General features: G+C 40.8%; 1 protein-coding gene across 1 annotated transcript in view; it reads left to right on the forward strand.

Annotated features, from left to right (window-relative positions):
* The window catches only part of LOC117553658 (F-box only protein 33), a 28828-nt gene extending 7250 nt beyond the window's left edge, over nucleotides 1–21578 (forward strand). Inside the window, exons 2-6 of the mRNA XM_034227663.1 lie at nucleotides 2596–2706; nucleotides 6017–6177; nucleotides 6779–6987; nucleotides 7216–7513; nucleotides 13704–21578. Coding sequence (XP_034083554.1) covers nucleotides 2596–2706; nucleotides 6017–6177; nucleotides 6779–6987; nucleotides 7216–7513; nucleotides 13704–13960 — 1036 coding nt within the window. The 3' untranslated portion in view covers nucleotides 13961–21578. The remainder of the gene's footprint in view (nucleotides 1–2595; nucleotides 2707–6016; nucleotides 6178–6778; nucleotides 6988–7215; nucleotides 7514–13703) is intronic.
* Nucleotides 21579–23359: the final 1781 nt, after the last annotated feature.

The following is a 23359-nucleotide window of genomic DNA, read 5'->3' on the forward strand; positions in this document are numbered from 1 at the left end:
TGTCCTATAGTATACATTGGAGTGATTTCAAACCTGTTTTTATTTATCCTAATAATTATAAAGGAGTGCCTTGGAAATATGTGTTTTACATAAATTGTGGTCAAAACGTTTGAGACCCACTGAGATAATTTAGACTAAAATTAACTATCTAAACACTCAGAGTCCTTTCAGTGTGAGAAAAAGTTTTTAGAGAGTACTTGTCCATGGACAAGTGAGTTTGGCAATTTACTTGTCCGAATACATTTTTCACTTGTTCAGAATGGACAAATATTTGGGGCCACTGGAATCTTCTTCTTCGCCATCGTATTTTACATTTTCCCACGGTTTTTACGACACCGCTAACGTAAGTGAGCGGTAAGATTTTACTGCATCACACATAGGTTTGGGTATCGTTTGGATTTTAACGATTCTGGTTCTGCTTTTCGATTCCGGTTATTTTCGGTTCTCGATTCCGGTTCTTTGAGAGGGTAAAAATAAGTCAAACTGGGAGAAAAATATATTTATGAAAACATTAAGTCAAATCTGTATTCCTATTTACAAATCACTTCATACTGTTTAATTTCTTACGGTTATTGAATACAATTATATAAAAATAATCTCTGCATTGTTTAGTTAGTTCTGGTGCAGTTTGAGAATGTACAATTGGCCCAGTCTCCTCTGATGTTACACTGCAACCTGCCTGTGAGACAGAGTCCAACCACACATGTCCAACACATAGGACATAACCTAATAATAATAATTAAAACTGTGGTCGCACTTGTGCGCGCAGTGATGAGCGGGCCCTCGCGTCCGTGCGCCTGTCGGGGAGGGCGGCAGGTCGTCCCGGCGTCAAGCAGACGTGCGCGAGTCCTGGGAAATGAGCCGTTTGTCATTTCTCTAATTTTCGCGTCCCAGGTGCTCCGGCAGCGACCCGGAAACGGATGTCGAAGGAAAACAAATTTCTCTAAAGGGTCGTCGAGGATCGATTATCGAGGAGGCTGTCTGGAGGAGCCGTAACCGAGGATACACTGATTTAGAGGAGAGAGGAGTCTCTCTGGAGGAGCTATAACCGAGGGTACACTGAAGTATTCTCCTGAGACGATTTCAGCCAACAGTGATGTTTAAAAGAGGTGTGACGCATGGCTGGACTTCTGTCAACAAAGCACAGCTCTGCAAACTGTTCCCGTTGTGATTATAAGTTATTTGAGATGATCAAATGTGCATCACACTTTCTGCCCTTTACCGTTTGTTTACTCACTAATCACATGTCCCCTGGATGTTAGGTGATGTTACAGTGAGAACAGCTGCTGAGGTCAGTGCAGAAAGCAGAACAGTGTGTATAATATATATCGCTCAATAACAAATGTAACAGGCCTACATGTCACACTTTATCTGTAGGCTTTAGGAGATATCTACAAATAAACATTAGGGTTAGGGTTAGGGTTAGCGAGTGTCTTTTGTAATGAATATGCCGCCAGCAAAGGGTGTGTGTGTGTGTGTGTGTGTGTGTGTGTGTGTGTGTGTGTGTGTGTGTGTGTGTGTGTGTGTGTGTGTGTGTGTGTGTGTGTGTGTGTGTGTGTGTGTGTGTGTGTGTGTGTGTGTGTGTGTGTGTGTGTGTGTGTGTGTGTGTGTGTGTGTGTGTGTGTGTGTGTGTGTGTGTGTGTGTGTGTGTGTGTGTGTGTGTGTGTGTGTGTGTGTGTGTGTGTGTGTGTGTGTGTGTGTGTCATTGTGGTTAGCATCTGGTGCTAGCTAGCCAAGCTAACGGATATAAGGAGCTTTTTCAACAACAAGGTGGAGGGAGAACTCTCTCCTGTCAGACTGAGAGTCTCAGATAAGCTCAGGTGAAGTAAAGCACTCTCTCAGTGTTTGGATAGTTCACTGTAGTCTAGTTATCTCAGTGGGTCTCAAACGGTTTGTTTTAAAAGGGGAGTGATTTGTAAAATATCTATAAAGAAATAGAACATCTGTTGACAGTTCTGTTTCATGGGTGTTGAGAGATGTATCCACAGATCTCTTAATGTTGCTCTCAAAGTGCACCAGATTGATGCTTTTAACTTCAATATTTAAAAAAAAATCTTCCCGGGGGAAACATGCCCCCGGACCCCACTAGAGGAGGTGAGGTCCACCCCCCACTTGTAAAAATAGCACTTTACCCCTGCTTACACCTATATGCCGTGAGCTGATTATCGAGCCTTCATTGTAGCGGGTACACTGTGTGTGCGTGTGGGGAGTGTTGCAGTAGAAAATTCAACTGTAGCGCTGGTGCATTAATGGGAAACCCTTCATGGTGAGCACCCTCTATGAAACGTCAAGCTACCCCACAGCACCCCCTAATGACTATCATTGCACGCTGTTATTTGGTAAGAATATCACTTGCTTACCTGTTGATGTAGAAGGCATGGTTGTTGTGTGTGGAAGCGCCAGTGAATGAGCCCCATTAACTGAGTTTTAAACATCACTTTAAATGGAAGATCCCCATAGGCCCCGCCCACTTGATCGGATCGGTATCGGCCCCAAAATTGGCGATCGGAGCATTCCTAATATAAGCATATGTGCATCTATTATTAAAACCATTTTTTCCTACATTTCTAACATTGGCTCTTTATCTTTCTCCAGAAACCTGCGGAAGCTGAGTCTTTATGGAGACACCTGCGTTCTCCAGCAAGAGGGACTATTGGACAGCTCCAACCTGCACCAAATTCACCAGGGGGATAAAAAGATCAATGAGTAAGCCTGAGCATAGCCACATGCAATCAAACTCAAAACATGGTGCATTCATAGAAGCAGTAAAACAATGCAGGTCAAATGCTGGCAATACGAATAGCAAGTCGAATCGGAAGTATCGTTCATGCTAGTTCTCTCAAATATGAGAAAAATAACATAGGGTTTCCTTATAATCAGGGCTGCACATAACTGCAGCTGCGCATGCGCACCTCCGCCAAAAAAAGAGCACCGGGTCATTTGAAACAAAGCGCATTTGCGTACCAACATTGAGAGAGGGAGAGAGAGAAGGGAGAAGAGAAAATAGAAAATAGAGGAGAGAGAAGAGAGAGAGAGAGAGAGAAAGAAAGAAAGAAAGATATTTGCGAGTTGCATATGAACCATGATATGAACTCAGGGCCGGCCCGTAGCGCTGGCTAGATGTTCGCCTAAGGCGCCAGATCTGGGGAGTCGCTGCGCTGGCAGCTCTGGGAGGGATAAAAACATTTTGACCGTTGGGGCTCATCCTAATTTTCGGCCTTGATGTAACAATATTCATAATTAAGTAAATGTAACACCCTTTTCACCCCGGTTACACGTTTCATTTGCCCTGTACGATGGGCGCTGTAAGTGATGAAAATGGGGGATGTTGGCTTATCTGGCGCCCGCAGCTCACAGCCAAAATGCGAGGGAGAGAGGGAGGGTGCACCGGTACCAGCGCTGTTGTTATTAGAATCTGGTGCCGTGCTAGCTGCTCTAATGGATATAAGAAGAAGATGTTTCTACAATAATGTGGAGGGAGAGTCCTCTCCAGTCAGACCGATAACTACAGCTCAGTGAGGTAAAGTCTAAGTTCAAACGGTTTGGTCACAATTTATGTAAACAAATATTTCCAAGGCACTCCTTTATAATTATTGGGATAAACAGGTTTTAAATCATTCCAATGTATACTATAGGACAGTAACCAAAAATATCCTTTAAAACTGGAGATAAAAAAAATGCATAAATAAATAAATGTTAAGGTAAAATAAGATATGAATGAACAACACAAATAAAATAAGTTACATTCATTTGTTATTGGCTATGGTAGGTTATTGGTTATGTTCACATACTTATTTGATTACATCCACTTTTCTAAGATGACAATAGAGACTTTCGACCCAAAACCAGCTGTTGACTTGTGGATGCAAGCAGCTAATCGCAGACTCAACCAGAGAGAAAGTAGTAGGCCTACATCATCAGCTACCATGTCTGACAGAGAGGAAGACAGTGAGGAGAACAGTCAGGAGGGTAGTGATGACAGCTTGTAGGATTACTGGTCGTGCTAATGTTGTCTTGTGTTCGCCTCTGCATGTGTGTTCTGTGTTCACCTCTGCATGTGTGTTCTGTGTGCACCTCTGCATGTGTGTTCTGTGTGCACCTCTGCATGTGTGTTCTGTGTTCACCTCTGCATGTGTGTTCAGTGCCGTGTGTTTTAAGGATGAGCACCAAGCAACATCTCCAGGTGCTCCTTTGAGAACCAGGGCAAAAAAGTTATGGGCACCCCTGCTTATAATGGCCTTTCAACATTCACAGCCCATTGATCTAGAGCAGGGGTTCCCAACCTTTTTCCCAAGAGCCCCCCCAAATGACTCCTGTTGGAAGTTGCGCCCCCCCCCCCACACACACACACACACACACAAGCCTAAAAAATGCTACAACTACTGTCACAAACTGGATGAATGTGAAGTATGTTGTTAAAGGAGGATGAAAGCGTAATTAAGGAGCACTGTTGGAGTGACTTTGATGGTTATTGGACTCAGGATTAATTTATTTAGATTCCCGCTGTATGAAGAAATTAAAGGTCGGCGCAAGTGGAAACAATTTACAAAGGGATTAAACTGTTTAAAACACATGCTCAAAGTAAGCCGGATTTTGCCGATTCAAATCAGTTAACCCTCAGATCAGATCAGTAACTGATTACATTTACAAAGTAACCCTCCCAACCCTACACTACACATATAGGCTATTTGTATTTATTTTAGGATCTTAAAATCAGACCTGTTTTTTAAATGAAATCTGACGGCAGGCAGTTAGCTCTGATCACCTATGATAAATGCGCCACACCTAATCGCCGGCCATTCAGCCACAGCTCCCTCTATACACATCAAACTGTAGACGGTGTGAAAGCACCTATTGTTTTAAATAATGGTCGGAATGTGACCTGAGAACTCTAAACAAAAATGTTCAATCAATAAAGTAACATCTTATCTTATCTTAATAATATGTTCATATTAATAATAATAATAATAAATCATACAGTATGTGTCCGAAAGAAAGCAGGAGGAAGCAAACACCAAACAAATATTACAAAAAATATACTGCATATTAAAGCAAACTATTGTAAAAGTATGAGCATAACAAATAAAGAAGTGTAAACATTTACCTTATTATTATGATTATTTAATATATAAAGACTATATATTATTGAATTACAAGATTAGATATACTTTATTTGATCTAAAATATTGATGTGTTTTCGTTATACTGTAGTAGCCTGTGAAAACCATAACAAATATGTGTTCAAATGCTCTTCACCAAAACACAACTGAAGTACTGAAAGTCCATGAAACTTGTCTTTCTGTATTTGTGAATGAAGCGCCATCTAATGGTTCAATCCTGAAATTGAAAATCTGGCAACGCCCTCTTGTAAAATAGTGGGAGGGCTTAACGTTCCCAGCCGCTGGGATCCTTGGGTCGTTGGCAGGAAGCCGTTGGCTGGAGTCTGTTCTCGAATGCTACATCTGTAGCTACTAACTTGAATTTTTATTAAAATTAATTAATCAATTCTTTTTTATATTTGATTGTAATGTATAGACAAGGCTTTTAGCGACAATCATGTATTGCGTTACAATTATGTTAAAAAAAAAGTCTAAATATGATATTTGCCCTCAAATCATCTGAGGCCTGGCGTGCCCCCCAGGTTGGGAACCACTGATCTAGAGCAGAACACACAGCATTTCAATTGCCTTTCCTCTTATTATCGCATCAGTATTTCCTATTCATAGCAGCCAGTGAGGGTTTGTTTTGCAGCTCTGTGGTAGTGAGGTGGGTGGCATCACATGAACATATCATGTTGTTTCATATGTTCTATGTTCTGCTTTGTAGGACTACCCGCACATCTTTCACTTGGCACAAATATATAGGAACCCTTTTTTAAATTCTTCATCCACAAGGTTTACCTGGAGATTCACATTTTCTTTTATTTGGGTATATACTGCTTTTATGATGTCAAGAAGCTGTAATCCAGCTGCTAAAGTGAGTATGAGCTAATTCTCCTCCCCTGTGCTCTCTGCAGAATCCAGCAGTTGTTCATGGAGCTGCTGTCTAACAGCAGGCAGCTGAGGTGGTTGTCCTGTAGCTTCATGCTGGGTCTGGTGACTCCCTGCTCCTTCGCCTGTCTGTCAAACCCCTCAGCTGAGACCCTGCGACACCTCAGCCTACTGGACCACCAGCTAGGTATGTGTTGGTGTCATTCTGGATGACTTTGACTGTAAGTTTAAATGTAGTTATAAAATAAAAACGAATCGATTGTATTCATTTAAATTATTAGCAGTTGTTCTCATAGAACAGTGTTTTAGTGCCATTCTACATTTTGGGAATATTCTATTGCTGCCAACAAGATATTCCAGTTAAATGTTATCTGTGTTTGTTATTAAGCTTGAAAACAATTGATAGGAAGGCTATATAAAGAATTGCCAGCAAAGCATGTCGATTTTGTATTTCCAATAAAACATCAGTAGGCTTTTCAAAAACATGAATAAGTTGTAACACTTAAAACAAAGAGTTTCCCTCAGGCCTTCATATTCTTATATAAAATAAAATAGAATAAAAACTATTTGTAAACAGACCAACATACATATAGGTCTGTGTGCCGACTTGTCTATTTTAATATACTTCAAATTGTGCTTAGTGGAATTATTTTCACCGGACATTATGACTTAACATTTTCGGACTACAACTGATTTTTTACGTTCAAGTCCGTCAAAAACGGCCTTAGATATTCATTAGTGATGTGTTATGTTTATTCAACCTTTGCCCTCTCCTGAATCTCCATCAGGTCCCCTCATCTCACCCTCAGAGTTGAGTCGTCTGTCTAATCTTCGTTCTCTGGCTCTGGATTTCTCCGATTTGACGTCCGAACTCTGCGCTCTGCTAGCATCTCCGCGCCGAATTCCACTGCACCGCCTGTCCTTGCTGCTCAACGGCGCCGCCCTGGAGTTCAAACCGCTGGAAGGGACCGCTACCGAGGAAGATTGGAAATCCCTGGTAATGCAAGATGTTTCTTTGTTTCCCGATATCGGGATATGACAATATATATCAACTCAGATTTCTCATACGGTAATAAGTGTTTTTTCCTGGTTTTAAAGGCTGCATGACTTTAATAGGATGTCATTTTCTGAATTTACCAGACTCCTCTAGCTGTTTTCTCCACACACAAAAAAAAAAGGTTCAAGTCTCCATGTGCACCACTCAAGTTTGCCTACTCCTCCCCAGATTTGTTCGAGCACCAACTTGCGAGTGTACCTCATGGCCCTGGAGGTCGACAGCTCCGAGCTCCTCCGAGTCCTGAAGCCCAGCCTCCCTCTCGAGCGCCTCCACCTGGACAGTTACAGCACACTGGTGACCGACGGCACCTTGGAGCTCATCACTCAGCAGTACAAAAAAACACTGACGCACTTCCTGCTCCTGAGGGATGACCCCGACTTCCCCGACCTCAGCATCAATCGGAACGAAGACCCCTTGGTCCTGTTGGCATGGAGATGTACTCAGCTGGCTGTACTGGTGATACATGGTGAGTTTGGCTTGTTTTACAGGAAGTCCCTGTATCCACATCGTGCTTCAATTCAAGCCTTTGTCTTTTTTGCGTGAAGCAACTTCCAGAAAAAGAGCTGCTTCACCTTTTTTGTGCGCCCGCCATGAGCCATGAGCCATGAGCCATGAGCCATGAGCCATGAGCCATGAGCCATGAGCCATGAGCCATGAGCCATGAGCCATGAGCCATGAGCCATGAGCCATGAGCCCTTCCAGTTGAAAATATTTAAACATCCCACCAGAAGCTGCTTACAGCCGTGTTTTTTGGATGGGAAATATCATTACAAAGAGCGAAAATGAAATCTCTTTGAGTGTATTGGCTGGTATGAGCTGGATGTTGCTGTCAGACTGAAGCTTGAGAGCAAGAATCTTTTTGGTTGGTGCTTATGAGGAAAAAAATAAAGCTAGATAAACGGCAAGGCTGCAAATGTAGGCTGTCATTCAACAAGTGATAGTTTGTTGTGATATAGATTTCATAGAGAAATTAAATAAAGCTTTTCATATTTATTTGTTATTATGGTGTTTGCTTGGCCTACTGTACGTCAGTGATGTCAGTGATGATAGTGTTTTTTTAAACGGGTAGTTCAGTCACACAACAAAATCAAATGAGCTAATGGGGGCAGCTGTAGACTAGAAACTCCTGTGTTCCGCAAGGTCAAAATGACTGTATTGTGGTTTGTGACTGGAGTTTAGGGAACAGCTGCAGGTCCTGACAGCTAGGTAAAGTAGTAAAACGTTTCAAAAAATAGCTAACACTTATTTACTATCGATTTTTTTGGGAGGGGTTGAATTCTATATATTTACCAAAATCAATGTATTGCTGCATTATCATAGAGTTAGAGTTGGAAGCAGTTGTATAAAGGTAAAAAGTTGTATAATGTTGCTATTAACAGGGTTCGTACGGGTGCTGGAAATCCCTGGAAATGCTTGAAATTGTATGAGGTGTTTTCAAGGTTAGAAAAGTGCTTGAATTTTGGAAATGGTGCTTGAATTTGGGATAAAGTGCTTGAAATTGTAAATGCTGTACTTCACTTTTTAGATTAAAAGAAAAATAAAGAAGTCGGAGCGAGTTTAATTGCTTCGCTTCTACATAAAACAGCTCCGCTGCACCTTCCCGCGCTATGCGCGCGACCTGCAAGTGTTTGTGTTACGTGTGACCTGGGCATTCTGATGAGTGATAAATGACTGTGTGCCAGGAGGTTGCCGTTTCAACGAGCGTTGGCTAGCAGAAGACAAATACAAGCCATGGCTAAGACGAGGGTCAAGCCCACGAGTAGCCTCCTGCAAAGTTTGCAAAAATAACGATGGGAGAGTCTGCGCTGACGAGCCACATGAAAGGTACGCCGTAGTTGAGCATTTTAGATTAGGCTAACGTTGCATGTTACGTTTGTTTAAGCTAACGTTAGCGAGCTGAATAGCGAACTCGATGAGGGATAATAATAATTGCAGGGGACAATCATTTCAGAGGAGCGTACCTATGTTATGTGCGTTACAGTCGCCATCCTGTGGTGTTCAGAGGATGAAGCACTCACGGCATTTTGTGTTATAGTCACGAAATATAATCTATTGATTCGACACAGAGCGATTTTGAAAGCAATGTATTTCTACTGGTAGTATGTCTCGTACCTAAACCAAATGTGACTTGCTCTATCGAAATCAGTCACATTGACCCGAAGACACATTTTCGTTTGTATTACTGGTCTGGGGGAAGCTCGCGAGTGTGTTTGTGTATTTTTGCGTTTGTGTACCGGGGAAACACTCACAAGAAACACCGGCTGTTGCTTGCTGTGACGTTACATTAGTCCGTTCTCTGCTTGTAATTATGCCGAAGCTTCAAAGTTGTATTTATCATCTACATTTGCCGAAACAAGTTTAATATTCTGAAAGCCAATACTTTGTTTATTTGAAAACAAACTGTCTTTTATATAAAATTGAAGTATTATACAAGCAAAACTACATTTAGCTTTAATCCCATGTAATTGTAGAATAAACACAGTCTTCCTTTGAAGATGTCTAAGTCAGGTGTCTTGAGCAGTCCAAATTACCTACAAAGGGTTAGGGTCTATTTCTATGCAGCTCTGCGTGATTCTGTGGCTACAATTCAGGATAATACGCTACCAGAGGTGGAATAAGTACTCTTATACTTATCTTATACTTGAGTAAAAGTAGAAGTACTCAGATCTTATACTTGAGTAGAAGTACTCAGATCTTATACTTGAGTAAAAGTAGAAGTACTCAGATCTTATACTTGAGTAAAAGTAGAAGTACTCAGATCTTATACTTGAGTAGAAGTACTCAGATCTTATACTTGAGTAAAAGTAGAAGTACTCAGATCTTATACTTGAGTAAAAGTAGAAGTACTCAGATCTTATACTTGAGTAAAAGTAGAAGTACTCAGATCTTATACTTGAGTAAAAGTAGAAGTACTCAGATCTTATACTTGAGTAAAAGTAGAAGTACTCAGATCTTATACTTGAGTAAAAGTAGAAGTACTCAGATCTTATACTTGAGTAAAAGTAGAAGTACTCAGATCTTATACTTGAGTAAAAGTAGAAGTACTCAGATCTTATACTTGAGTACAAGTAGAAGTACTCAGATCTTATACTTGAGTAAAAGTAGAAGTACTCAGATCTTATACTTGAGTAAAAGTAGAAGTACTCAGATCTTATACTTGAGTAAAAGTAGAAGTACTCAGATCTTATACTTGAGTAAAAGTAGAAGTACTCAGATCTTATACTTGAGTACAAGTAGAAGTACTCAGATCTTATACTTGAGTAAAAGTAGAAGTACCAGAGTGTAGGAATACTCTGTTACAGTAAAAGTCCTGCATTCAAAATGTTCCTCAAGTGAAAGTACAAAAGTATTCTCATCCAAATATAGTGAAAGTAGCGACAGTAAAAGTAGTGATTGTGCAGATTGGTCCATTTCAGAATAATATATATGATATGTTTTATAATGATTGATCATGAAAGTGTTCTCAAAGCTGGTAAAGGTGCAGCTAGTTTGAATGACTTTGTATACTGCAGGGTAGCTGGTGGATTTACTCCAGGTGGAACTAAAGTCTGATTTAACACTTGATTAGATTTCACATCATTCATCCACATCTGTGAAGTAACTAAAGGGATTAAATACATATAGTGGAGGAAAAGTACACCATGTGCCTCTGACTTATGTTCACTTCCAACCTAAAAGTACCTCAAAAATAGTAATCAATAATGTATTGAAAAGTTATTTGGCTGATTGTTTTATATTGGCTCAGACAGGTCATATGGGAGGCCTAGTCTACGTACAGATCACTCATTTTGAAATATTAAACTTACTTTTCTTTTCTTTAATTTTTCATCCTTGTGTAGAATGCTATCACGAAACACACATTTGGTTGTTTATACTAGCATAAAGAACATCTGATTTAATGTGAGGTAGGGAAATAATCATTTGAGTATAAGTATGTGTATATAAATATGTAATTTACATCAGCTGTAAGATGCTTGAAAAGTGCTTGAACTTGACTTTGGGCTGGGCGATTTTAACGATTAATTTGCATTTTTACTTTCCTACGGTTTGTGAAATGGCTGAACCGAAAAATCGCGATTTTAAAAACATTTCTAGACTCCGCAGATTTGTTTTGCTTTAAGGGACTCCGTAGTAGCTTACTCTCTCACTTTCCAGAACGCGCACAAAACTCAGCCACATTGCCTGTGACTACCCGATCTGCAGCTCTGCCCGATCTGCTGTTGTTATGCTGTGTTCGTTATTCTCACGTCCAGGAGAGAAGCTTTAAAAGGAGACTAAATGGACTCTCTGAGAAGGTTCAAATGGTGCTTTAATTAAAAAAGGTGCGGGTATGTTACAAGCAGGATGTTGTTCAGTCAGAAAAACAGCTGTGTTCTGGGTGAGCAAAGGGAATAGAGCAAGCTCCACCTCTCCAGCTGTTATATCTCCTCTGCTGGCTCCTCCCTATGTGCCGGTTGGCGCTGCTGGGGGCCGGCCCTCCACGTCTCCAATGTTCGTTGTTGCTCATAACAGAGGATTCAGACATTGTACATTAAATATATAACTAAACACGCTTTTTCTCCTCCTTATCTCGTTCATGACTTTTCATTTAATATGGTTTTGAACGCTGTAATCAATACTCCAAAAAATACAGGAAATACTTCACGGCTGGTTTCATTTCCGGTAGTTCTTGATGTTGTCTCATGCTACCCACGTCTGTAAACAAACGACACTGACAGTGTCGTCTACCTCCCAGTCAGAGCAGGACAAAATTGAAGCTGAGCTGTCATCCTATTTGTTGTCGTCTGAGACAGACCCTGAGACAGACCCACTGCAGTGGTGGAAGCTACATGAAGCTAACTTCCCAAGACTGAGTAATCTGGCCAAGAAATATCTCTCCATTCCTGCCACCCGTCGGAGAGGGTTTTCAGTACGGGGGGTAACATGCCAAAGAGCATGCCTCAAGCCAGAGGCAGTAGACAGGCTTGTCTTCCTCGCGAAAAACCTGTAGACAACTTCCTAGAAAGTTAAAGGGATGTTATTTTGTTTGAGGGTATTTTTTTATTATTCATTTCATTATCATTATTTATTATTTGTTGTATTTCATTTTACAAGTTTTTTCAGGGATGGCCTAAAAGAGATTTTTTTTTCAGATTTAAAAAAGATCTTTGCACATTAATGACAGCCAAGTGCCGTGGTGCTGTTTTTATTTTATTATTTTTATTCTTGAACAACTGATTTGTTCACATAGGCCTAGACTACTTGGTAATCTCATTTATTTTTATTGTGTTAATAAAGAAAATATGTATTTAAATGTTGCCTTGGTCTGGTTTGTTTAGAAAAAAACAGAAACAAATCGAGGTTTAAATCGAAAATTGGCCATTAGTTAGAAAAAAAATCGAGATTTTATTTTTAGGGCAAATCGCCCAGCCCTAATTTGACTTTGGAAAAGGTGTAAGAACCCTGTATTAAGCTTAATATTAAACCTACATTAAATATTTTTGGGGGTTTCTTTTGCGAATAGGAGTTAATACAATAATTTGTAAATGCAAAACACAGTTTTTCTGGTTGGGAAATAGTTTATCCAGTAGATAAAGAAATGCATAAGCATTCATCTGAAGTTTTGAGATGGATTTATTTCCACTATTCCCCCTTCTATTTGCTCAATTTGCTCACCCCTAGCTCCTTTAGGACAAACGATAAGCTCATTAGCTGCTAAATGTTATGTTCCCGTTAGTCTCTAACTTTGGCTTTCTTGTTTGTTTTTTTCTACAGTTTCATTTTCACTGAAAACCACTTCCTGCTATGTTTGGAAACTTACTAGAGTGAGAGTGAACCAAAGAGTGAAGTTGCTGACAGCAAAAGAAAAATAAACATGCTGATCGTGTTTGGGATAACAGTCTTGAACATGAAAAAGATTTGCTTATTGTTAAAAGTGTTCAAATTGCACAACAGTTGGTCTAGACCAGGGGTGTCAAACTCAATTTCATCGCGGGCCACATTCGCATAACGGTTGCACTCAAAGGGCCGGTTGTAACTATATAAATATATAATAAATATATAAAATAATGTATTATATTACATTATTGCCTCTGAATTGAATTATTATCGGATAGGATAATAACTTAGTAATTAACTACGTCTGAAAGCAGAAGTCCAGGCAAATAATTGCAAGTCTCTTCAGTGTGCATATCACACAACGAGATGCATTGTGGGACATGTAGTTTATGGGCAACCTGCTTCTGTAAAGTGGCATGTAACCGTATAATAAACATATTATATTCTTTGCAAGCTCTTGCGGGGCCACATCAAATGAAGTTGCAGGCCGGATTTTGCCCCCGGCCCTTGAGTTTGAAACCCCTGGTCTAGACATTGGGATTTATATTTATACTCTAATTTGCCGTTTTACAGCCATTGTGTTTGTCTCGAATCTTTTCATTGATTCATTTTTGCAGCAATGTGAAATAAAGAAGGTAAAATTAACAAAAGATTACCAAATCCTAATCACTGTGAATCTGGAACGATTATATCATCATATATTATGTTATAGTTTGTACCCCTTGCTAGGGTGTTGTAGAGTTGTGCAGTGATGACATCTATAAATCATTTTTTAAATTATTTATCCATAATATTGGCAAACTTAGTCCAACCTCCCTGACAAATATCTCTCTCTGTAGGTTACACTGTTTGGTCCCATAACCTGGTGGCCATCTCTCGACTGCGGGGCTCCAGCCTTCGTGTCCTGACCGTCTCCGAGGAGAGCATCGACTTCGACCCGGACCAGTCCGTGTGCATGGAGGGCGATCCGGTCCACAACCTGGTGAAGGAGGTCTCTCTGGGCCTCGGCCGCGGGTGGCACCCCTCCAGCCTGGATTTGTCCGAACCCACCCAGCACTTCCACCGCGAGCTGCACGCCTTCAGCATGGGCATGTAGGCAGGTCCAACACATCACAGCCTACACCGTGTCAAGACCAGGCCAGACCAAACACACCTCCGAAAGGGTCCCCAAAGCAGGGAGAGATGTAAACTGGGTCTTAAAACAATCCGTGAATTACATTTAAAGGATTGTTTTTATTATAATTTTATTCTTTGTTTTTTTTCACAGCGTTTTTAGCACACCATCAAGTCCTACCATTTTCAAAACTATTCCCTTTTAAGGTGCTTTGTCTCTTTGATTATTTAGTCAGCCAGTGACTTGGGGAAAACAGATCATCAATCTTTGATGTTTTAAATATTCAACAATATCCCTTTAAAACTGGTTATTCTAATAAAACGTGATATTTATTTAGTTTAAAGGCATACCAATCTCTGGCCCTGTACCATATACAAGACTTGAATCATAAACCCTTTTTGTCTGCAAAAATGGGTTACTGCAGCTCCAGATGCTCAGTCTGGTCTGGTCTGGTCTTGATAGCTCAATGTTTCTATTTCACCTTAAAAACCTCCAGAGCCTCTGTAGGATGTTTTTATTTTCTTTCTATTTTTTGTTGACTGTTTCTCATCACTCCCCGCTCTGTGTATAATCTTGTTTTTCCTGTGTGGTGGTTCCCTTGCCTGTATAGGCTTTGTGTGTATTTAAATACAGATATATTATTATCATCCTGCTCACAGCTAAGACAGGTTGAGTGATGGGCCGGTGGGATTTATTGGGGGAGTGTTTTGGTTGTGAACGTGTTTTTTCTTTTTTCGTCTTTCTTCTAAAACCCTTTACTAGAGTGGAGCAGACTGACATACCAATGCAGAGCAAAGGTTAGAGTTTGTAAGCTAACCACTCAATCACTTCCTTGATAATGCATCCTTAGCTGCTTCTTCTGTTGCTCGCAAAGAGCACCTAGTGCACTTGTCTACTAGATTGAGCCTTCGCAGCAAGGTGGAAATATCCACTGCTATATTATGACCCTGATATATGTAAATGGTTTTATCAAGGATTTAGAGCCCCTTACCAATGGTGTATTAGAGAATATTGTTACATACTTTTAGCCAACACACTCCCCACTTGCTGACTTTTTTAGAAACCTTGCTAGTGAATCAAATGGAGAGCCTCTTCTTCCGACAGACATTCAGAGTGCAACTATAACATTCACCCACAACAAAACAAAGTCCCCCGCTTTGTTGGATCTGTAGTAAGCTAGTGCAATCTTTCATCTTGTTCTACCTTTGCTCTCTTTAGGTCAAGACTTACTGACAAGTATCACTGGTTACAGAATATTCAAATGTGGAATACCAGTTTAAATAGAAGAAAGGAAGTGTGCGTCACAACATGAAGGACTCTGAGATTAGACAACCTGCATAATCCGGAAGAGAAAGTAGGTCTTCATTTCATTATGCCATGAATAAATATATATTTTAAAATCTCTGACTCCTTCCAAAGTCTAAAACCAGTATTCTGAAGGCACGACTTCCCTGAGTACCAAACGGAGGCTTTGCAAGTATGCTACGAGTCTTTTGGCAGAAACTAGCAGTAGGTTTTTCTTCTTTTGGTGTAAAACATTTCATGATTAAGAACAGGGAAAAGTTAAGGAGGCACTGAATGTAACTTAACTCTGTTAGCCAGTCTGCCCTTTTTTTTCAAGGCCTACTGTAAAGCTATACTTTCTTCAGAAATGTGCTTTATCTTGCCACAATAGTCATTGCTGCTGAATAACGCATTTGGAAATCGTACGATCCAATGGCAGCCAGCATTTCGATATCCTAGGTTCCAATGGCAGCCAGCATTTGGATATTGTATGAGCCATGGCAGCCAGCATGGGATATCCCAGGTTCCAATGGCAGCCAGCATTTGGATATTTTAGGTTCCAATGGTTTCTAGCATTTCAATATCCTAGGTTCCAAAGGCAGCCATTATTTGGATACCATGGGTTCCAATGTCAGTGGCGGAATATTTTTTCCGCGGCACCTACAGCACAACAAGGGTTTTGGTTTCAAAACGTTATGTCGTATTTCTGTGGTGAAACATATTTTGTCAGTCTCAGGTAGGCTTTTAACATCACTATGACCAGGACCGCTGCAGTGATGAGTAGGGTGTGTGTGAAACAATCATTAAGCGTTAGATACTGTCGTTATTTTATTTGAATCTCCTTTTCGATTCACAGTTGCCTTGGAAACAGCCCCCTTGTTTTCTGGATACAGATGTTGTTGTTATTGATGATGTTGTTTATCTTGCCATCTTTTAATCCCTCGCCACACCTCGGTTTACAGGGATCAGCGAACCTTATCATACATTTGTTTTCAATGATTAAGGTTGACTAAAGAATGGCAGTCTGCTCATTGCACATGTTTTATGATAACTCCAGGAGATGTTGTGGGGGAAAGGGAGTGACCTGCTGGGCCCGAATAATGTCTGAAACTGAATGTAGTCCGTTTTCCGGGGTGAAATACCTTTGGCCTGGCACAAGGGATATTGGGCATGAGTCGCTTGAATCGTCGGATTCTATCTTTTGGGGAAGAGTGAGATGCCTCTGTTCTAACAAACAAAATAAATGTTATTCAGGCTCTTGAAGTTCAACCATGCCATGGTCAGCCCTCAAGCCGGGCTCTACCAACCACATATCTTCCTTATTGTACAACCAGTGGATAACTCGGTTCCATCTGGTTATAATTGCTGTTGTACTTAAATCTTAATGGGGTATTTCTTGAACTTGAGTTCGGATCTCAGCATGTAAAGAGTTGGGTCGGGCATTAGAGCGCCTAACTTTCACAAGTAAGTGCCGTCAACTAGCCATCGCTTGGAAAGTTAGCTTCCCAGAATGGCGTCAGCTAGCTTGTTTTGCGCACTTTCGAAGTCGGGGCAATGGCATCAGAGACTGTGAAGGTCCATATCCAGGTCTGTAGTTTACAAGGTTGAAGTGCGTTTCTTTTCATAGACTGATATGGATCCTGAGTTATACAGTGTGCCAGCACTTTGCTTGGTTCGGAATGAATTGGATTGCAGTGGTGGTTGGCCTGTGTTTACCAAATGTTAGGTCATCTGTTATCAATGGTTCTACAGTGATAATCTCTCCTTGGTCCATATCTCAGGACAAATGCACTCTGGTACCAAGAGTTTCTTTTAAAGGCTGTATATAGAGCACTCAGAGGGGAGAGCAATGCCAACATAACACTTTCAGACCAAACATGTTTTAAAATATTTGTTCTCTTCCTCCCCTCCTTGGGTGTTTCCTCTCGTGTAGTTTTTTAGAACTCTACATCGCTCCTTCATGTGAGAGATTCAAGCTGTTTGTATTGTATATAGGCATCACCTGATAAGAAGGGGAAAACTGCAACAGTAGAATGTTATTTCAAACTAGAATTGAGCTGGTGAAATAGAAATGTACGAAAAAAGATGATTTTACAAACACCAGCCTCACCTTCTGTGTGCGCTTCCTCTTATGGATCCTTAAGTCTTAAGTCCCCACATGTTAAAACAAATGGTCTGTGGTTTCTCTCAGATTCAACGGAAAAAGAAACATCTAATAGGAATGATATTCCCAATTTAAATACATTTAACTTCCTAACACTTTTGAGAGAAAAAGTATTTCTATAAGCAGGCGCCAGTACATATTCTCTATCAAAAGTTAACGTTTTGACAATTGCAATGTAGAAATATTCCCAAATCACAGAGTTGCTGAGATAAACACTATGTATGATGTGTGTGGGAGCAGAAGGTGTCGCAAAACAACCTTTCCTTCTGTTTTTCTTCACCAAAACCAAATGTATGCTGAACAACTTAATACTGGCAAAATTGGTCACAGTATGGGATAGCATTTTAAGCTACCATATGCAAAAAAATCCATGGTCCATTTTTGTCATCCCTCACATCTTAACATTAAGCAGTGTGTGCCTGAAAGCTTCCAGAGTGCGAGTGCTTTTCAAACCTCTGCTCTCCAAGTTATCAGCTTTGTGTCGTTTGTAGTCGTTGCTGTGATTGTTAGCTTAAGAAACGCAGCGTTAGCAGCTAGTGTTTGGAGTGTGCCTGTATTTTCTTGCGCTTTTCATCTAACTTTCAAGTAGAAATACGTTTCAGCATGGATATGCGAGTGCATGTACAAGGGGAGGGCTTGCTCACGTTCAGGAGTGTAGTCTTATCACGGCAGGAAACGGCATCGTTCGTTCTCAGGGTACAATCGGCTTTCAATAAGAGTGGGAGGAGGAGGTGGGAAGGTCACGATAGCTCAGGCCTTTGATCTCACTTGTATGGACCGTAGGAGTCTCTGGATCTGTTCTCCATACCTTGATGTGTTTTTAAAGCTGCCAAAGACCAGAGTGGAACAAACAGACACAAGTCTATCTGAAGTGCCCAAACACACACAGGAGGCTGGTCCAGTATTCTCCTTCTTTCTCCTCACTCTCAGTGGCTCCTAGTCTACTAACTTCTACCAATCTGTGGAGAGACTATACTGTGCTGTACCGGGTCACAACAGTGTGAAAAGAGACCAAAGCGTACCTGGCCAACGTTGTGCTAGTTCAACTTCTACTGGCCAATTCCTATCTTGGGATTTTGGGTCTACACTGCATATAGCAAAGAGAGGCCTTGAAGTCCAGTGCAGTATGTTTTTTAAGGCTTATACTCCTCTTTGTTTTCACTGTGAGCGAATGTAGGAGGACGGGGTCATCTCTGAACACTTCAGGGACTAATCAATCCCTTCCATGCTTCCTGGAGCTACTTTCTGACAGATTTCATTGTAGCTGGGACACAGGCCAGCGTTCTGATCTGATGTGTTTCCTGTGTCCAAGGTCATACTTGATGGAAAAGTGTTTGGCGCCAGGCTTGCGGAGCTGTAACGTGATTTGCTGCTAGAGATCAGCCAGGGAATGGAACATTCCATGCAGGGGTCGCTCAGGCCGTCAGACTTGCAAACAGTGTACGTCTGCGTGAAAACTAAGAATCTATATAAATATATATTATAATTTTTTTTATTTAGAGGTTTTTGTTTAGGGTTACAAGACGCAGATGGTGTTGACTACACACCAGATTACCAGCTGGTCTGAGCAGAGTGGAGGTCTCTCTAAATGTTTACCGTGGTTCTAACGCGCTTTCTGCTGAAACCATTTCTGGGACTTTTTTGTGTCTGGCACACAAAAGGTTACAAGTGTTAGAAACATACCAAGACTGTACTAAATACAGTTAATGGAGTCTTCTTCTCTTTAACACATTAAATCAACCATCTAGAGTAAAGTACATCGCAATACGGAAAGGGGAAGTGAAAACGCCTGGTGTCTGGGAATTATTTATACATCATGTGCAGACAGAGGTTTGTGTATGGCCAAACTATACTGTGTGTACACTGGAAGACTGATGGAGCCTTACCTTTAAGAGTTCTGCCACAAAAAAAGATGGTTTTAAGGCTATAAATGAGATGCCGGTTATACAGGAGACCATTACCAGCAGTTACTGTACATCAATCCCCGTTCAAGCTGACCCCTTTTGACATGTTGGTTTTTTCCATGCTCTTTAATATGCATTCATGGCGAAATATAGCCTGATGTGATAGCAGAGCTGTAGGGAAACAGGGATCTGGGTACATCTGTCCTGGAGTTGGGTTGGACACTTACTCGCCAATACAAATCCTATCGAAACAAACAAGAGTGTGTTATTTTAGTACCAAAGCAACAGACTGTCAGATCTGCATCAGTCTAAACGGGCTCACCGCTCAGACTCAATGCCAACTTGAGTTTTATAATGTCGACTCTCGGGACGTTTGCAATGTTCTTGACTCTTAAATAGCTGGAAAGGAGCTAGTTTAGATGGTTCAAGGCTTAAGACAGTGACAGGATTAGGAGACAGGGCGTCCTCATCACAATGGGAGATTTCAGACGGGTATTTCTGGTGTTTTTACCTAACACCATAGACTACTACCATTACATGCAAGACTTTGAATAGGCTCACACAGGGCTGGACTCAGGCAGGAATGTGAGAAAACATCCTGATGTATGTTTCTGTTACTTGGGAGGAAAAACACTGGATGTGCATTGCACTGGTATAGAATAACAGATGTAGGTGTGTATAATATCTCAGCGGAGGGGGGAGGTTCACACAGAGCAGAAAGGCTTTACTTGCCACATTTTATTTCTAGAGAAGAAACAACAAAACGGCACTGATAGCATAACCCGGCCAAACTCCTGTCAGTCGCCGCGGCGCACACACCCCCGGGGGTCTGTGTAAGCGCCCGGCTGCATCAAGGAACTGATAGATATTCATGCTCAGTGTCAGCCAACTATCTTCGTTTAGATCTCAGCTACTGTGGCTCCGATGTTTCTGGCCCCTAAACAAAGTCTTTCTTGTCAAGTCTGGAGAGCCAAACCTCCCAATTAGCCCGGCAGGCAGGCCAGCCGCACAACTATGCAAGAGGAATGCATATAATCCACACGCTTCTCTATTATTTTGTTTGTTTTTCTTTCTTTCTCTCACTGTCACGCAGTAGAAATGAACTATTAAGAACTTGCAATGACAATACTTGGCCTTATGATGATTTCTGAAATCTTATCATTTAGTTTTAAGATCTTTATTTTTTGTTTTTGATTCTGGTCAGCCAGCCCAGCGACAGCAGCGGTGACGGCGGGCTCACTCTTGGTCTCTGTGAGACCGGCTAGACGGCCCCAGTGTTATCGTGGTACGAATGTTGTGCATTTGTTTAAAATCAGGACAGTTTGCAATAACAGCAGTCTTACTAGTGGCCACAAAGGGGCACGAGCAGTGCTGACAGCGCCCGGCTGCCTCTTTAGAAAACCATAGAGGAAGAAATATAAACTATATAAATAGATATATATATTAACTCACACAGTGCATATTTGTATTAGGTATCAACAATGCATTACCGTGGTATACTTATGCAACACATGTCCGGGTTCAATTTATGAACATGAAGTATATTATAAAAATCACACAGACTTTGTAAATCAGAAGCTATGTTGTCAAGTGTTTTATGCGGAAAAAATTGTTTTACCATCCTTAATGTTGAATATTCTGAGCGTTATGTTCCTGTGTGATTGTGTTTGTTTGTTAAAGTGAGCACATAGCAGTACCTTATTTCTGTAAGTAGGGAACCAGACGTAACCCAAACACAGCTGGACCAGATTTCAAATCACACGGAGCACATTTTAAATACCTTTTTGTTTCTTAAATGGCCTAATCTGATCTGTATTATGAACGGCATGGATTAAGACCAGCCACGGGAGTTTCCACTCCAAAAAACTGTTTGTCCACATAAGGGAATGTTTTAGTTGAGAACTTGGCTTAATCTATGCCTGTGAAACCGCTCTTAATTAATTAAATTTAGACTAATACAAAACCCGGATTTGAAACCTTTCCAGCTGTTTTTTTTTTTTTTATCTGCAGGGAAAGAGTCCTCTCCAGCTGAAAGGACAGATTTTATCTTAGTGAGCAGTGTGGATCCATGGTTTTGTGTTTGAGAAAAGGGAGGGGACATTACAAACCTCCATGTAAAACCTCTTTACAAGGTGCACACTTGAGGGGTCAACCTGCCGAATGTTGATTTGAATTCATGTTGATTTGAATTCATGTTGAATGAATGCTTCTCTTCTTTTAGTCAATTAATAAAAGCATTACAAAGTGATTTGTTTCCATTGTGTTATTTATCTCCTGTTTCCAGCTTCAGCTCCATCAGCCCTTATCCTATGGTACTGTGGTAGACCTGTCAATCACAGTGTAGACCTGCCCTAAAGCATACCCTGATTAATGATCTATTTTACTTTTTGCATATTTTACAAAAAGAACATCATGCTATATTCAAAAACATAAACTAGAGTCTAAGACCATAAACTTGACAGGGAAGTGTTAAAGGTCCCCTATTATACTCTTTTTCATCAATATATTATAGGTCTCAGTTATATACAAAACATGTACCAAACAGATCATGCATTGTAGCATCCCATAATCCCCTCTGTTTCAGCCCTGTTTCCAAAGTGCTGATTCTCTGTCTGTTACTTTAGATGAAAATAAGGAGCCCCTCCCCACGCCCCTCTGAGAGATATTTGGTTAAAAATAACTCAATGGTGCTCTAGGAGGAGATTTTGGCTAATGGTTACACAACCCAAAAAAACGTTATGACATCACAAAGTGTCCAAAATCTGATCAGCTCATTTTCAGACAGGTTTTTATATAAATGGATCAGGACAAAAAGACAGGGAATCTTTTTTCCTGAAACTTTCAGAATCTCCTTACACAGAGGGGACACATGTTTATGTATGAAAGACATGAAAAAGTGTATTTTGCATAATATTTGACCTTTAAGTTGGGTAACAAATCTAATGAGAAGTAGGGAAAACGAAGGAATCGGCCCCTACTGGCAATTAGAAAGAATGCCAAATTGTGACTTTCCACATTAGCTTCACTTTTAAATCCAGATCAGTAGAAATCACTGTATGAAGAAGGCTTATCTATGACCTTGAGGTTGCTGCTTGGCATATGTTTATACAATTCCAATACTTTCTGGGGTTAAAAAATGTCACTATTTTGTGTAGAGGGTGCATTGAATATGCACCAATTTAACCTGTATGTATGGTTAAAGAAACCGATGTAACAGAATATGAGCTCTTCTCAATGAAAAGGAGTGATAACCATAGATCAGGGGTAGCCAACACGGTGCCCACTTGCACGGTGCAACACTAGTCGCCCGCGGGGCATGTTCTAAAAATAGCTCGCCAAGCAAATCCAAAATGTATAAAATACACAAAACAAAAAAGGAAATGTAATTAAAAGAATCTACCCTATGCATAAACTAAACTTAAATCATAGCAAACTCTATCTACTTACTACAACTCTATATCTATCTAACACCCCTCCTCCCCCACCCCAAAATGAATATCGACCAATCACACTCTTGCTTGATTTGCGGGACCAGCGTTGCAGTCGGGAAGAAAAGCAATGTGGAGCGGCACCGCCCCGCTGAATTTCCTTCTGGCAGAATCTACACAACACATCAGCCCCATTGAACAGCCTATCATGCCAGCCTATACAACACATGAGGGGCAGAGTTTTACTCTGTGTGTGTTGCAACTTGCCTATGTATTTATTCCACTTGACGCACACACACGCATGGCGTAATCTCCACTGGGGACAGGGGGGGGGGGGGGGGGACATGTCCCCCGCTCTTTTCGAAATCCCGTTTGTGTCCCCCCACTTTACAAATATGTTTATTTTTTAACGCAAGCCATCATCGCCACGGAGGAGCACATAGCCTCTGTGAGCGAGCGAGACAGAGGGAGAGAGAGAGCTAGAGAGAGCACACCTTTATCTATTTAATATAGGTAAAGTAAGAAATCATTCCAATGTGTATAGGACAGTAAAAAAAACTAAAAACCGTTTAAAAGGGGAGTGATTAGTAAAATATGCATA

The sequence above is a fragment of the Gymnodraco acuticeps genome, unplaced genomic scaffold, assembly GCF_902827175.1.
Source record: "Gymnodraco acuticeps unplaced genomic scaffold, fGymAcu1.1, whole genome shotgun sequence".
NCBI lineage: Eukaryota > Metazoa > Chordata > Actinopteri > Perciformes > Bathydraconidae > Gymnodraco > Gymnodraco acuticeps.